Source organism: Berghia stephanieae, chromosome 1 (assembly GCF_034508935.2).
Source record: "Berghia stephanieae isolate SIO BIC M18660-M18661 chromosome 1, UCSD_Bste_1.3, whole genome shotgun sequence".
Lineage (NCBI taxonomy): Eukaryota > Metazoa > Mollusca > Gastropoda > Nudibranchia > Aeolidiidae > Berghia > Berghia stephanieae.
The window spans coordinates 126,197,323-126,214,531 of NC_088360.1; the positions used below are offsets into that span (position 1 = coordinate 126,197,323).

Below are 17,209 nucleotides of genomic sequence, written 5' to 3' on the forward strand. Positions count from 1 at the left end.
GATTAAAGATGACAATGATTATTTCCCTTTATTAATTTATGAAATATATAAATTTAATCCCTTTAAAAACATCTTCATCTGATTTTAATTTTTTTTTTTCAAGCATGCTTTTGTAACGGTTTAGGTTCAAGAAAAATAAGTATACTCCATTTTTAGGTGTGTTTATCTTGTCAAAGTAAAGAAGTAAGAATTCTCTAATATTTAGAGGTGCATTTTACTATAACTACTATTATAGTATACTACTTAAAGACCATTATGTTGCATGAAAGAAAACATATATGCAATCGTCTACTTTTTATCTGAACTCACCTAATTTTTACCCCAAAACGCCCTCTCAAGTGATGTACCAGGTTGGTAGTTATGCATTTCTAACCATCTTAAGTTATTTCATTTATTTTACAATTGTGCTTCTTGTGTATTGGTCCTTATCAAAGTTGAGGCAGTTGAATTCTTTCTTTATATTGTCCGTTCTGAATTTTGATCTCATTGTGGAAAGCTCCCATAGCGGGCAGGGAGGTACACACTGTGTCTTCTATCCCCTTATATCTGTTTTCCAACATGCTTTCAGTCTTTGTCTTGGAATGAGATTACTTGTTTTTTTCCTGGCCCTCGCCGGAGTCCTAGCTGGGAGGGAAGCAGTCAGATGCATATTTATTGTTTTGGGAGATGATATTTTTTTCCTTGTAAATTATCTCTCTGTTATGTATTATTACTATATTTGTTATTTTTTAATGTATAATGTAAGCATTTGAGTGTGTTCCTCTTTGTTGGATTTTGTTCTTGTGTCCGGATAAGACTTATAGGTGATCTCAAACTAAGTACATTGGTGATACGCTCTTGGAATCTACATCTGATCCCTATTTGTTCCCAGTTCCCCTATGTCTTACTTTCTCTGGATGCTTCAACTGTAATTCTAGAACTTTTTACTATCCAATTTTCTTCCTTTTTACTGGCGCTGATATAACCTAAATGTGTTGCAAGCGCCGTTAAACCCTTAAAAACAAAACAACAATCATTGTGGAAAGTGTCATTTTAACGATTCAAATGTGCTGGTACTAAACCCGATAATTGAGCAACATTTGGACTAGCCTCTGTCATCTCAAACTTGTTAGTGTTAGTAATAGTAATTAAAAAGGCTGACTTTTATATGTTGCGATTCGATGAGGGGGGGGGGGGGGGGGGGGGGGCTTCGGCACACATCGCCCCTCATCCCGGGCCAAATGAGCGTTCCTTTTTTTATTTTTGAAAAGTTGGCAGCTATGTAGAACTATCTGAAAGAATCAGATATGGCAGAATAAAAAGTCTTTCTACTAACCCTAACTTAATTGGCCAATGTAGCTTTATGTTCAGCATTTTCTAGATACCTAATGTAAAATTTCACTATTCTTTTTATGATAATTTTAAGAGTTGCAATCTTTAGAGGCGACTGTCAAGAAATGACACCTCTGTGCATTTAATTTCATTCTTTCTTTATCCCCTCATCCTTAATCAGAATAATAATAATTAATAATGAAAAAAAATGCAGCAACGACAGCTTAGAACGGCATAAAGTGCTTAAGAATTATTTTTTTTTGCATTAAACTTTTTTTCAAACGATTTTCAGCACTTTTGCTTCACAGTTTATGCTTTTTAACAAATGCAATTAAGCAACTTACCAGCAACAACATATTGGTTTGTTATCATTTGAGGGTTTTATCAGTAAAACTGTTTCTATCCTTTTATGTTGCACTGTACACATAGCAAACTTCATGCTTTTATTTGGTGACCAAAGACTTATGTGATACAGTGGATGAATGTTTGTGATGGCTTTTGGAACTGAAATAAACCTGCAATATGATTTGTAGACTTCTATCGTTATGTATCATTTTTCGGTCAAATGTAAATGTAATTTTACACGAGCTTGATGTATCATAAAACCCACAATGAGCTCAACGTGCAGCTGGTAGTACATTTATATGGACACGAACAGAACAACGTTGTTACAATTCAGTAACGTACTCCAATTAACACAAGTGAGACTGTAAATGAGACTTTTACAATGACTCTGCATCGCCACAAATATGGATTCGAACCCTGGCAACTCGGGCGTCAGACGAACTGTCTACCACGAAACCAAAGCAAGCATTGTGCAAGTTAAAGTGAATGAGATGTTGATTGAAGCCGTTCATTGTGTCCATCAGATCTGCTGTCCTATCCATCCAACTCCATTCACTGGGTGGGGTTCCCGACTTCCCATAATGGGCAGGGACGTACTCGTTGCGTCTTCTATCCCCCTATGTCTGTTTTCCAACTTGTTTTCTGTCTTTGTCTCGGGATGGGATTACTTGGTTTTGTCCAGGACCTGGCTGGGAGGGAAACAGTCAAATGTATAGTTCGAGTTTTGGGAGATTATATTTTTCCCTTGTAAATCATCTGTCTGTTATGCTCTTTATTGTTTTGTTTACATATTATTTATGCTTTGTAAACATTTGAGTGTATCCCTCTTTGTTGGGACCTGTGCTTGTGTCTGAATGAGACGTTTAGGTGATCTCAAACTAAGTACTTTGATAGTGGGCTCTTGGAATCTACTGTTTCCTATTTGAAACAAATCCCCTTTGCCTTACTTTTTCTTGGGTGCTCTAATTGTAGTTCCAGAACTTTTTACTATCCCATTTTCTTCCTTTTTACTGGCGCTGATATGACCTTAATGTGTTGCAAGCGCCGTAAAACCCTTAAAAACAAAACAAAACAAACCAAGTCCATTCAGTGGTATACAACAACAACAAATAAACTCCTCTGCCTGGTCCCTTCTATCTCTGATCTTAACCTGGGTCGTCAGGTTTCTAAAGGGGTCGGGGACTGCAAAAACAATGGCGCACGGAGCAACTGGGAATATTTTTTGCCGTGTTTGAGTCCCAGGTTATTTCCCTGAGCGCCCCTTCTGAGGGATGGACCTTCCCAGGAGTTAGTAAATGCGTTGCTCGGCCACTTCACTCTACGCACACTGGGATAAGCTTCGACACTATGGCCATGAAGCTCTTAATCTTAAGGACTTACTTTATTTTAGACAATTTGGTGGTAGCTCACTTGAAAATGCACTCTTAGGTATACACATATATAAACATATACTGGGCTCCCTAAAAGGGTTTATTAATGTGGTCTCCCTAAAAACATGTTTTTACCAAATGTCTCCTTAAAGCTACAGAAACACTTAGTAAAACATTAGGGGGACCGAGTAATTTTCTATATACCATTGTGATCATCAAGCATCAGAATTGTGTTCATAAATCATTGTAGGGAATCAAACTATACTCATTTGAACAAAGATTGAACAGTTTAATCAATTTGAACAAGACATATGCTTGGTCCTCCAATTGGTGCATTTCACAGTGGTCACCTTAATAGTGGATTGATACTTATATATATATATATATATATATATATATATATATATATATATATATATATATATATATATATATATATATATATATATATATATAATATATATATATATTATATATATAAATATATATATATATATATATATATATATATATATATATATATATATATATATAAAGCATAAATGGATTCACTCACTTATATGGCCGAAACAAATGTTTCTGTGGCTTCCACCTACGTCTTCAGTCGGCATACTATGTCCGTAGAATGATTATTCCATTTGGGATATATATCAATGATATCTCCTTTTTCAACCCTCTTGGTGGTTTTTAAGATTTTTAATTATTTCTTTATTGATGTAATAGATTTGGGAATGAATTTATTATAAATACGAAATCTAATGATGGCGCCATTTCCACAGCGAGCACTTGCAATGCCTTTGTCCATAGTGTAGAAATAAACAAGATCTTCTTGTAGCGAAATGGAAGCGAACCTCATCTAACAAAGATGATTTGGTACTATGATTCGGGCGCTCTGAAGGCGGACGATATTGTAATTTATACTACAAGAGTTCCATTGTGTATAAATCGGGCTATAGAAGAGTAAAGGAAGGTGCCCCAAACGTAAACAAAGGTCGAGAAGCACGTGGCAAACCACATGTTCCTGTCTTGACAGCTCACGTTCCAATGTAAATAATAGAAAAAAATAACCTTTAAAATTTGGCTGTTAGGTGGCAAAAGAAACACATATTCATAAATACTCGATCATGCATCAAATAATGTCTAGATATGGATATTTTATGGAACAAAAGGTAACATTTTCTAAAATTTATCAAAAGTTACAGTCTATCTATTTTTAGACCAGAGCAAATTACTGCGCTGGTGTGAACAAAACGAGAATTATTCGGAGCCTGATTTTCATAATAATTTAGCCTTATATTATTATTTTTGCAACTGTTAGATTTTATGTAAACATATTTTCAATACTGAAAGTGTATTGCCTACAACTCAAACTACAAAATTGGGAGACCTATATTGTGCGTAAATTATTCCGGTCCCTAACGGAAGTCACTAGCAACTTGTTATTGTTTACGTTTGGGGCAGCAAACTTTACTCTTCTATATTGAGGTCTCATCAGTACATTGCTTAGACCAGAGTCTCTCTGGTGAAATAATGCGCCTTTTTGCTCCGATATTCCTTAAGTTTGGGACTTCCCGATCCATTTTTCTTATAGTTATTGAACCCATACTGGAAATATTGTCCGTGCACGCACTTCAATACTTTCTTTTTCAAATGATATCACATTTCACTTTTTGTGCATGACAATAGGTTCCAGTTAGCAACAGAAAAAACTGTACCTAATCGATCCGCATTAAAATGTTTGCTTATCTATTAAACTCGATTTCGCTAGTGTCAGATTCCTTAAATAATGCATTGAATAACCTTATATGTTTTTAAAAGTGGAATGTTTGGCCTTTCAGAAAATGCATTGGATTTAACAGTCTTTTTGTGGAGAGATGAATGACCAATTTCTTTTTCAATTCATTTTATGGTGACATCAATTAACGTCATTGTCGTCAGTCAAAAAGAGGTAGGTGATTCTCGCTTAACCCTTTCCTTACCACCGATAGGAAAATCGTCATATTCGTTACGATGCAGCCAACAATTTTCTTATTCTGATTTCATTTTGTTATAGTTATTGCCATAAAAACTCGACATTGTGTTGCATAGCTCATTTTTCTGAACAAAATATAGAATATACTCGTTACTAATCTGTTTGAAAAATCTATTTTTGTGTTGGGTGAGTATGAAGTTTTGGGGTAAAATTCTGAAAATAGTTGGTAAGGAGAGGGTTAATAAGCGCGTGTTAATCTTGATTTAACATAAAATATTCCCATAACTATGCCAAATCGTTTTGCAATAGTCAAAATTTAAGGCACTATTGGCATTAAAAGTCAAAGAAAAATGTGTTGGGTTTTTCCTTTTTTTTTTTGGACGCCGGGGGGGGGGGGGGGGGGGGGGGGGGTTAAGGTTATTTTATTTTGTTTAGGTTTTTTATTTATGTTGTTGTTGTTGTTTTTGTTAGTTTGGTTGGTTTTTATTTTTTATTGTGTTATTTGTTTTGTTGTTGTTGCATACTGTATTTGAATCTAAATTGTTGGAAATAGCGTTTAGTTGTTATTATCTTAGTATCCAAATAATTTGTAACGGCGCATATTGCATACAAAGGAATTGTCTGGAGTTACAAGTTATGTACAAAAAAAAATCGAGAATGACTTTTATTCTCAGGGGCTGGTGTTGTTTTTTATGAAGCAAATCAACTTGTTGTAATTTCAAACATAAAGAGTTTATTGGACACAACCGTTTTACAATAACTAATACAAATTCAGCAGAGTGCAGCTTTGGAGGTTGTCAGACTCATTTCATGGTGCATCTGCCTTTATTACAAGTTTGTCAATGCCACACTAAGTAGTTCTGTTGACGTCGAGGATAATTTCACGAAAACAGACGTTATTCCATCTCCAGCAATGCTTACTACATTTGTGCCGGAAGCAAATTCATTTTCCCCAGCGCTGTCACTTGTCACTGAGATATGTATCTGAAAGTTAAAGGTAATATTGGTAAATCATCATGACATATTAAGATGTGTCCATCATTGATTTTTCCTGTTTGTTCGTTACTTTTAGAATCAACAAAATTGCGTAAACATATTATGTACCATCATATCCATATGCAGAGCGAATAAGCAATATGCCTTTGCTTTAAATTGCCCATTAGACAATTGGGAAATTGTGATGATTATTTGTTAAGAATAGATCAAAACACAGTTATGATTTGTAAGGAAACAATGACAATCTCAAGACATTTTAAAAAGCAATAGCTTTTTCGAAATATATTGCATTGCTAAATATATATATGTAAATGTTACTGCTCGAAGCTCGAAGAAATAAATAACAATGTGGAATTGAATGTACGCTTCAATTTAAAATACGAAAACAGATAAAATGGACCTTTCGGGTTTCCCATTTATCAACAAAACAGGATGAATGAAACACTACAGACGAATAAATAATGTGGTAGTGGCGTTGTTAAGTTAGATAGATAGATAGATAGATAGATAGATAGATAGATAGATAGATAGATAGATAGATAGATAGATAGATAGATAGATAGATAGATAGATAGATAGATAGATAGATAGATAGATAGATAGAAAGGGAAAGAGGAAAGGAGAGAGGGGGCGAGAGAGAGGGAGAGAGAGAGAGAGAGAGAGAGAGAGAGAGAGAGAGAGAGAGATATTAACTACGGATTCATGATTTTTATCGTTCTGGTGAGCTCCCCTGCAGAAATGACGTTTAGGAATTTTAAAAAATATGACATTGTGTGGTATACTGAGCAAGTTGAGATAAAGTCCAGAAATAGATTTCTGGAACGATCTCTACCCTTGTGTCAAGTATTGAGACTACCCTAAAATCTCACCACGGTGCCGGCTCGGGATTCACCATCGGAGAGACAGACAGACTGGATGGTCATCACTGCTGTACTCTGACAAAACATCTTTTTTCCATTTTTGTTATAAAAGCTTTACTTTAATCATCTAAATATCCGTCGATTAGAATGACCCGCGACTTGACTAAAAATGTTTCTGTTCCACGACTTTAAGAATTCTCATATTCTTAAGACTTGTTGACAAGTTGAGAGTATTTTGATTTCATGATATTTGAAGTAAAAAGTTCCCTGGCCAGTAGCCAGAGTATTGCAAATTACCTAGTCATTATCATTATTATATCAAATTAAATCAATTTCTTGCTTAGTTACAGTTCACACAGTGTGTGATGTTAAAATATATCCTGCGATGACATACATCATTCCCGCCCTCCTCATTTGCTGAGACAATTGACATCAGGTCGCTTCCAAGAAACACTTCGATGATAGGGTTGTGAGTTAGGGAGACTTCAACACCCCAACGGGTCTCTCCTTAAAACGAAAGAAAAAGAATGAGGAAGTTTAAGGCAGTGGTAATTGGAATAATTAAGTTACTTAGCTTTCAAGGAACCCTAAGAAGGAGATCTATTTTCACATAACCTTATAACAGTTTATGGAACTAAATGTCGGTTTAAGCAGTACAAATCAGCTGTTTATTTCCAGTACAAGAACTCTTACAATATCTCAATTTTCTCATGGGTCCAAGATATTCATTATCTAATTCTTCACATTCCTCCCTTCACAATCCTTTCTTCACAATCATCTCTTCAAACTCTGTCTTTCACTCCTCACTTCCAAATCCTCCCTTCACACTCCTCTATTCAAAGTTCTCCCTTCACAATCTTCCCTTCACACTACTCCCTTCACACTTCACATTCCTCCATTCAGAGTTCTCCGTTCACACGCTTCCCTTTACACTTCTCCCTTCACTTCCTCCCTTCTCATTCCTCACTCCACAATCCTCCCTTCACATTCCACCCTTCACATTTCTCCCTTCACACACCTCCCTTCACACTTCTCCCTTCAAGTTCCTCCCTTCCAACTCCTTCCTTCCCACTTCTCCCTTCACACTTTTCCCAACACACACCTTCCTATACACGCCTTCCTTCACACTTCTCACTTCACACTCCTCCACTCAGAGTTATCCCTTCACTCTCCTCCCTTCACACTCCTTCCCTTTAAAATCATCCCTTCACATCGTTCCCTTCATATTCTCCTTCCATACTTCTCCCTTCAATCCTCACTCCACAATCCTACCTTCACATTCCTCTTTTCACATTCCTCCCTTCAGACACCTCCCTTCACACTACTCCATTTACAACCCTCCTTCACAATCCTCCCTTCACACTACTCCATTTACAAACCTCCCTTCACACACCTCCCTTCACACTACTCCATTTACAACCCTCCCTTCACACACCTCCCTTCACACTACTCCAGCTACAACCCTGCCTTCACAAATCTCCCTTCACACTACTCCATTTACAACCCTCCCTTAAACTACTCCATCTACAACCCTCCCTTCACACACCTCCCTTCACACTACTCCATCTACAATCCTCCCTTCACAAACCTCCCTTCACACTACTCCATTTACAACCCTCCTTCACAATCCTCCCTTCACACTACTCCATTTACAAACCTCCCTTCACACACCTCCCTTCACACTACTCCATCTACAACCCTCCCTTCACAAACCTCCCTTCACACTACTCCATTTACAACCCTCCCTTCACACACCTCCCTTCACACTACTCCAGCTACAACCCTGCCTTCACAAATCTCCCTTCACACTACTCCATTTACAACCCTCCCTTCACACACCTCCCTTCACACTTCTCCAGCTACAACCCTGCCTTCACAAACCTCCCTTCACACTACTCCATTTACAACCCTCCCTTCACACACCTCCCTTCACACTTCTCCAGCTACAACCCTGCCTTCACAAATCTCCCTTCACACTACTCCATTTACAACCCTCCCTTAAACTACTCCATCTACAACCCTCCCTTCACACACCTCCCTTCACACTACTCCATCTACAACCCTCCCTTCACAAACCTCCCTTCACACTACTCCATTTACAACCCTCCCTTCACACACCTCCCTTCACACTGCTCTCTTCACACTCTCCTTTCACACTCCTCCCTTTGCATTCCTCCCTTCACCCTTCTCTCTTTATATTCCCCCCTTCACACTCCCCCCTTCCCACTCCTCCCTTCACACTCCTCCCTTCACATTCCTCCCTTCATATCCCTCCCTTCACACTCCTCCCAACAAACACTTCCCTACACACTCCTCTCATCATACTCCTCCCAACACACTCCTCCCTGTTCACTCCTCCAATCACACTCCTCTCTTCACACTTCATCACACCCCGCCCATCACAAACTTACTCCTCCCATTACACACATCCCTTCATACTTCTCTCTTCACACTCCTCAATCAAACTCCTCCCTTCAAACTTCTCCCTTCATACTCTTTGCCCATCACAAACTCACTCCTCCAATCAAACTCCTCCCTTCAGACTTCTCCCTTTACACTCCCCCTTTAAATTCCCGCCACTCCTCACTTTACATTCCACACCCCTCCCTTCACACTCCTCCCTTCACACTCCTCTCTTCACACTCCCTCCCCCCCCCCCCACCTTCACATACCTCTCTTTACGCTCCTCCCCTCACACTCTTCCAACACACTCTTCCCTTCACACACCTCCCTTCACTCTCCTCCGTTCACACTCCTTTCTTCACACACACCTCCACTTTATTACTAATATTATTATTGGTTCGGACAAAAACGTTTATTTGAGGGGGGTGTCTTTAGACTACTATCTGCTGTCGCTCCGTAAAGTACAGAGAATAATGGCTTTCTACGTAAAAATCAAATAAACATCAAGGATGCCAAACCTTGTCCTTAAGACAAATCTTCAAACTCACTACCCATAACAAGGAGCTCATTAAATTTGAGTCTCGTTACGAGTGTGCTGTCTTCCCACCACCCGGTCACTATCATGCACTGTCATTGTTATACATTTGAATTCATAGTTTCAAGGGTCCATCGACTTTTGTATGGTGTTTTGCCTGTTCCTGCTGCTTATTCTTCTCCCAAATATCCTCGATCTTTTCGTGAATTGATTGCATAAAGTGTGGGAGATTACATATCAGAATAAATACTCTAACCTGGGTCCATTACTGAGTTAAGAGCGTCAAATTCGCAACCTGCCAAGTCAATTCCAACTACAGCAAAAGCCCGGAGAACCTTTAATAAAAATAAAGTAAAGAGACTTTATTTACAAAAATTAATAGAATCTGATAATTGCAAAAATAAAAGTTGCCCGACTAGGGTAGATTAAGTAAAGATTGTTATCGACAATAGTTTGTGATTTCCTCATCCTAACGTTTACTTATTTGTAGTTCTGATATCCCAAATTGTTATGGGACTAGAGTTGTAATGGAAATACTCTCAAACCAACGCAAAATATTGTAAATTACAAAATTGTTAAATAAAACCAATAATTGCGTTTGGGTATCAGACTTGCAAAGAAGTACACGTCAACTCCTCAACATTGATTGGATATTGCGAGTCTGTTAGTTTATAATATGAGAAAAGCGTAATGCTCACCAATTCTGCCCGCCAAAACAATCGTGACCAAATCACAAAACTATATCACTAACCTTAAACGTTTCTAGCAATGAACGAATGAAAATGTTGTCACTTGGCTCTTTGTTATTGTTTTTAGGACGCCAGTAGAATAATTAAGTTCTCACAAATGTCCCTCTTATAGTCTATAAACATGAAAGGTTACACATCCTTGAATGTGTTGGTGTGAGTTATCTAGCGTGCAGATCAGATTAATTCTTTACTTAAACACATAGCATCAATATTAGAAAGAAATTAGCGAGTACCGTTGCTCTTTTGAATGTATGCCCTCAAGGTGAACAAACAATGGATACATTTCATTGTAGGACATTTTTAGAAAATCTTTGTTCAGATTGACCTGATTAGTCAGTTCTACATAACGGAGCGCATAATCATTATAATGATCGAACATTATTCACATTCATTCTTATGTAATTGATCAATGTCATATCTGACACGTTTTAAAATTGATTCATGTTTGCTGTTTTCTGGTCTGATCTGTTTGAACCGTTAACGACATTATGTCGATTTGGGACGTCCAACCAACTGTTCGCCTCCTATTTTGGCACTGGTGTAGAAATTGACAACGTAATTGCTTACTCTTATCAAATAATAACCAAGCCATTCCCAATGACTATGGGGTTGATTTTTGTTGTTGTCGACACCAGATCGCTTTATATTGCCCTCAACACGAAATGAATTGAGCATGAAAATACATTCCTGCTTCATCAAATCCATTTAAAGAAACCATTACATTTTAATCCGTATACCTTCTATATGAGGCAATTTTCAAAACCCGCTGAGTCAGACTCAGACAGAAAATGAATCAACACTCTCATGCGATCTATTGGACTACATAAAATTATCTGGTAAAAATTTGAAGTTTAAAAACACCTCGGCTATTGATCAGTGAGGCAATCAACAAGTATTTTCCTCTTTAATCTTCTAAATAAACAACGAAAATCTAGTTTTCCCTGGATGTTAAAAGGGTGACTTAGCAGATTTTGACGATCTTCTCCTCATATAGAGTAGCTGTTGTCGTTGTATTCATGCATGTACAAAAGTACAATAAAACAGTTCCTAAACCGGAATCTCCAGATAACATGAAAATGTGGGTGCCTAAAAAGAAGCTGGATCAAAGAAAAGAATATATTTAAAAACTATGAAGAGAGGTTTGAATCTTGAAATAGAGGGGGGAAATTGTACAGAGTATGATAAGAAAGAGAGAAGTTGTCTATGGTCTATGCCCCCAAAGGAGTGACGGATCTATGAAATAAGCATCATCAATTTTTATAAGAGCCCAACTTACCGCATTGTGGTCAATACCGTGATCATAGCAGGCTTGCATGACACCACATGCACCATCTTGAAAATTTGTGTAGGGCCGTTAGGAAACATTGGTAAGCGTCATATATGGGTAATCCCTCAGTCTGTAAGAGAAGTTAGTAAGTACATGTAATTAATAGATCATTCTTTAACGGTTTTCCTTTATAGGCGGCCTGTCTTTTTTACCATTGAAATTTCTGCATCCTGGACATATCATAATATCATAGTGTGCGGGCCCCGGATTGCCGGAGTCATTCGGGCACCAAAATTACATAAAATAAGATTTAGTCTGTCCCTGGAATGATAGTTTGTAGAATAAGATTTTGGCTGACCGTTTTTTTTTTCTCTAGCACTTTAATGAGAATTTCCATAACTTTTGTCTACCTCTTTGTGTGTGTGTGTGTGTGTGTGTGTGTGTGTGTGTGTGTGTGAAGTTTCCTCGCCCAATATCTATCTAACACGGCCTGATTTTTAAACTAAATAATTAATTAGTTCAAGTCATTTTACTATAAATATTGGAGTTTTTCTAACTGTCCAATTTTTGTGTGTTTAGTTGAATTTTCTTTGATATCAATTTGATTTATAAACTTTTGGTTCAACCTTACAAAGGGACTGGTTATGGTTAGGACTATAATCAAGATCCTCATGTCTACAGTACTTTTTAATTCGTGATGTCACAGGTTTTAGAATTTTTGAGAGTTTTTGCTTAGATGAGAGTCATTTTAATCAATTGCTATTTGGTCGATGAGTTTTCTCGCCAAAATGTGAAATACGTATTTTCTCATAATATGGCACTGTTAGAAGAAGCTTGCACTACATTAAATGACAACATTTGCTCCTCCAAGACATTTACTGTAGACTCGTGGTTTTAAGTGACAGGTGAAATTACTATGTATTAATGGCCACATAGACAAGAAAATTGTGTGGTGATCTGACAAAACCCATCGGCTATCGAAAAAATTAGAATCCCAGATTATTTCATATTTCAATTGAGGCATTTATCTAGACAAAATACACTTTGTAATTATCTCAATTTAGGCTGAAATTATTTATATTTAAACGTGTTTACACAAAAATGTTTGAAACGGAGAAAATAGTTTATTATAGGCAAGATATACATATTTAAACCAGCAGACAAAATAATATTAACACTTCCACAAAGATTGCCAACATTATCATAGTACCTCAACGAGTTGGTAGAAGGCATGGTTAAAGATGCCGCTACTATGATGCACGCCCATCCCGTTGTAGTAGTGATTGACATGCTTGACGGAATACCCGTCACGTGATGGATTGATGAAGTAACGCAAAGCTCCGGAACTTCTCTTGACGATGTCATAACCAATCTGAAGAAAACAATATTCCGTGATGAGGTATTTGTTTTGTTTTGTTTTTTTTTTCTTTTTTGTCTTGTTTTTTTCTGTTTCTATTTTTTGTTATTTATTTTTTGTGTGTATGTATTTATGTGTGTGTGTGTGTGTGTGTGTGTGTGCTTGTCTGTGTGTGTTTTTGTTTTGAGAGTTTGTGTGGTAATTCTGGGGAGGGGGATGTTGGGCCTAGGATTTTTGTTGTTTGTTTGTTTTTTTTTCGTTGTTTTTTTTTTTTTTTTGTTTTAAATGATAAAGACAAGGAACAATAGAATCATTATTTAACGATAGAACGTTTAGTATTATTATTGCGGTGACGTGGAAATAAACAAAGGAGATGAGAAGTATCTCGATCCTTTCTAACAAGAAATGCTTAGGAAAAATATGAAATAAGATGGCAAGCTGAAAGGAATTGGAATTGGCAAGTGGTGAAAAAGTTAGTGAAGTGCAAAAAAGAAGGAATTGGAATGGTCTTGGACTATTAGAATATATTTTGTATATCATGATTCTTGATATTGTTTTTGAGGCATCTAGAAAGGCTTCTTTTGTGTATCGTTATTTTTTAAGAGGAATTCGGGGTTTGTAAATGAATATTTGAATAGTTCCATGCTTTTTGAAATGTCATGTCAAGTGTACAGACCAATCCATAAATTCAAATCCCTTCCTTTATGAATTGTAATTTTCAACGTTTTATTCACTTTAAACTTATAATGAAATGTATTGGTTGTGCTTACCATCCAGTCGTTTTCCCCATAGTTGAACACTTCTGACACTTCTCCAGATATATCGGAAAACGCTTCGTTTATGCCTCCTGATTCAGATCTGATAAAGATGTTGAATGCAAGACTTATATTTACGTTTGCTTTTCTGTGTGTAATACTATGATTACAACACTTTTGTTGTTTTTTCTGATACTTCTGATACAGCTGCTACCATCACTACCAACGACACAATTATATTTCCTGTTACTACTCAGCTACCTTTAATGAGGGGTGAAATGTTATAGCAAACAACAATTTACTATAGAAGAGTTTCTAAATTTGATCGAAAAAGTACCCTTTGGTCATATAATCAGCTGGCAGCTTTAATTTCCTCTACTATGTTAGATATTTAACGCTTTACATTCAACTCATTCAACGCAGAAAGTTAATATTTTCCACCCACAACAGGGATGTTAAAGATATGCTTTCATAATTTCATTCTATCTGGAGCAGTTCCTTAATCTCTCAAAATTCCGCTGGTTTTCACAATTCTAACAAAACTTTCGATATCCCAGATGAACTCGAAAATTGTACATACATTTGTCTCAGTCCTCTCCTTTTGTCTTAAAGATAATTCAGAAAAAGAAACATAACCAAAGGTAAAATGTATCTGTAGAATACTTTACCAAGCTGTCGAGAGGAAAGTGTCTAACTTTGCCGTTCTTAACCTTTGCGCAATTTCTTTTGGGACCATTAGTTGTATCGAGTTAAGGAAGTTTACCAACATATTTTTAAATAATAAAGAGCTTCGTTAAACTAGTTGTGATCTTACTCAATCCTTCCTTTTAACCATTAATTCTGTCCTGGCCCTTGGATCTGTCCTGGATTCTCTTTAACTCACTCAACCCTAACACCGACTATATCCATAGTTAACCCGGGTTACTTTTGCCCCATGCCTATTTATTACATTTTTCTGAGACATATTAAAGGCGTAGTATCAAAGCTACTGTTTTAGTTTTTGCATGTTAGTGGTCGAACACTTGCATATGCTTATTTTTACTACATTTTTGCCAGTTTTGAAAAGCCTAGCAAAAATCTCTAGGATTGAGTGAGTTAAGCTCATTCATTTTTGTATGTAATTCACTGTGACCACCTGGCATCAAATCAGAGTGAGGCAGATAAATATAAGTCAATTTTAAGTATAAGTAATATCAGATAGAAAGCTTAGGATTTTGAACTTTAAAAAACCACAAAATTTATCTTCACTTAAACCATTTATAAAAGCTAAGTTTAAAATCCAATTAAAAGCGTCAAATAACGTTTTAAGTAAGACGATGTTGGTTCTTACACAAAAAGAATGTTTTATTTGACGACATAATTGCCAATAGAGAACAGACGTGTAATATCAAAATACGGGTTTCAGTCTCCTTGGAAGTGTGAAACCAGTCCTCAGGAGCACTGAATACATACAGTGTGCAATTTATATTCTGGTTTCAAAGTGATGGTATCTTATTATCTAGCCTAAAAAATAAATGCTGGTCGTCAATAAAGATCAACCATTTTCGCTCTTTTACGCCCAGTAATTATACGTATCCGCCTTTATATTTTGCTTCTAAAATAGTTATGCAAACTTATGCGTTGATTTGTAACCTATTCATCGTTTATGCATTGTCCGGAGGACTGGTTTCATACTTCTAAGGAGATTTGAACCCGAAGAGAGGAACGTGTGACTTCTGCTACCCTTTATTATGATAACGAGTAGCTTGATTTTAGTTTGCTAATGAGTACGAGTTGCTTTGCCTCCTCAATTAAATTTTTAAAATGAATTTATCAGAAAATTAAATTAAATTAAAGAAAAAAGGAAAACGGTCTTCTGTTGTGACCCAAAAAGCTTGCAGCTTACATCTTAAACAGTTTAATTGCAATTAGAAGATGAAACTGTTCAATAAGTAATGGATTATGTCTAGCCATTGTAAAACTAGATTTTAAGGCAAACTCTTTTCTCAGCTTTCTGACTACTTGAATTTTGCATGAAAGTCTTAGGCATACTTTCTAACCCATTTATAATTTTTGGGTTAAGATGATGTTTCTTGCATAAATTGTTTATCAATTCATCATTACAAAAAGACGTATGTCAAACATGGTGTTTTGTATCAAATAAACCAACAAAATATTTTAAAATGCGTATGAAACAGTGCAAGACAAAGCAAGAGAGAAAAATACAAGAAAAATATTTATCCCACTAAACATGAGTCTTCCCTCTTGACAGATTTTTAGGATGTTATTTTTTCTTGTTTTTGTTTTTTTCTTTCTTGCTTTGTCTGACACTGCTCCTTATACCCTTGTTCATATCTTTATCTTATATCAATGTCTGCTCCCTATTTTGTCCCACTTCCCTTGGTGTATTTTGATGGGGGTTTTTTATAATAAAGTGAAGTTTGGCCAAGTTGTAAAAAGTCCTAGGAATACAGTAAATCCTTATCACAAATTATTTGACTTATTTTGAAGAATCCATAAAAGACAGAGCCAAGAAGTCCTCGACCGTCAACAAGTAATCAATATATAGATATAACTATTTCGTTGATAATCGAAGACGTTAAGCTTAACCGTCGTCATCAACAGTGATTGTTATATTGCACTCACTATTAAGGCTATATATCACACCTAGCACTTCTTTGTCCACTTCGCGGATTGTATCAAAGGTCCTTTCAGGAAATCAAGTTCTAGTCTTCCTGTCACTGCTGAAGCAAACATTTCTCTTTACTCCTCCTCTTTTAGTTTCCTCCACCGTGTTTTCCCCTCATTTTCGTTTCTCTCGTCTTTCCCAAAAACAATCTTATGCTGCAATCTCTCTCTCTCTCTCTCTCTCTCTCTCTCTCTCTCTCTCTCTCTCTCTCTCTCTCTCTCTCTCTCTCTCTCTCTCGACAAAATGCTAAAATCTGATACTTCCTGCAAATTTCTTCAAAATTGCAATTGCTGTTGTCCTTTGGATATAACGTAAGTCTATCGCAAAATACTTTCCGATAGATCTTATATCTTTTCAACATCAACGAGCAAAATACGTCGGTAAAATGTGCGCAAATGATTCCGGCAAAAGCTGTTCCCAACGTCAAATAAATGAGCATTATAATGCCCAAGCGAACTTAAACACCGTTTCTATGTACTACTCTCACAAGTGAGAGGCCTGGCTGAGACACGATATCTTTATGCTTTCACATAAAGGCACAGAGACACTAACGTCTACTTAATCTAATCTTATATTAAAAATATGTGGTGTTAAGAACGCCACTACCACATTATCTCATCC

At 36.5% G+C, this 17,209-nt stretch overlaps 1 protein-coding gene and 1 long non-coding RNA gene across 2 annotated transcripts in view; one reads left to right on the plus strand and one right to left on the minus strand.

The window, feature by feature from the left end:
- Positions 1-17,209, plus strand: part of LOC144965407 (uncharacterized) — a 46,201-nt gene that overhangs the window by 2,929 nt on the left and 26,063 nt on the right. Inside the window, exon 2 of the long non-coding RNA XR_013644013.1 lies at positions 4,865-4,974. This is a non-coding gene — a long non-coding RNA (uncharacterized LOC144965407). The remainder of the gene's footprint in view (positions 1-4,864; positions 4,975-17,209) is intronic.
- Positions 5,715-17,209, minus strand: part of LOC144965401 (virulence metalloprotease-like) — a 34,689-nt gene continuing 23,194 nt past the window's right edge. Inside the window, exons 9-14 of the mRNA XM_078900716.1 lie at positions 13,936-14,023; positions 13,019-13,180; positions 11,818-11,938; positions 10,049-10,127; positions 7,249-7,361; positions 5,715-5,982 (exon numbers count right to left, since the gene is read on the minus strand). Coding sequence (XP_078756842.1) covers positions 11,840-11,938; positions 13,019-13,180; positions 13,936-14,023 — 349 coding nt within the window. The 3' untranslated portion in view covers positions 5,715-5,982; positions 7,249-7,361; positions 10,049-10,127; positions 11,818-11,839. The remainder of the gene's footprint in view (positions 5,983-7,248; positions 7,362-10,048; positions 10,128-11,817; positions 11,939-13,018; positions 13,181-13,935; positions 14,024-17,209) is intronic.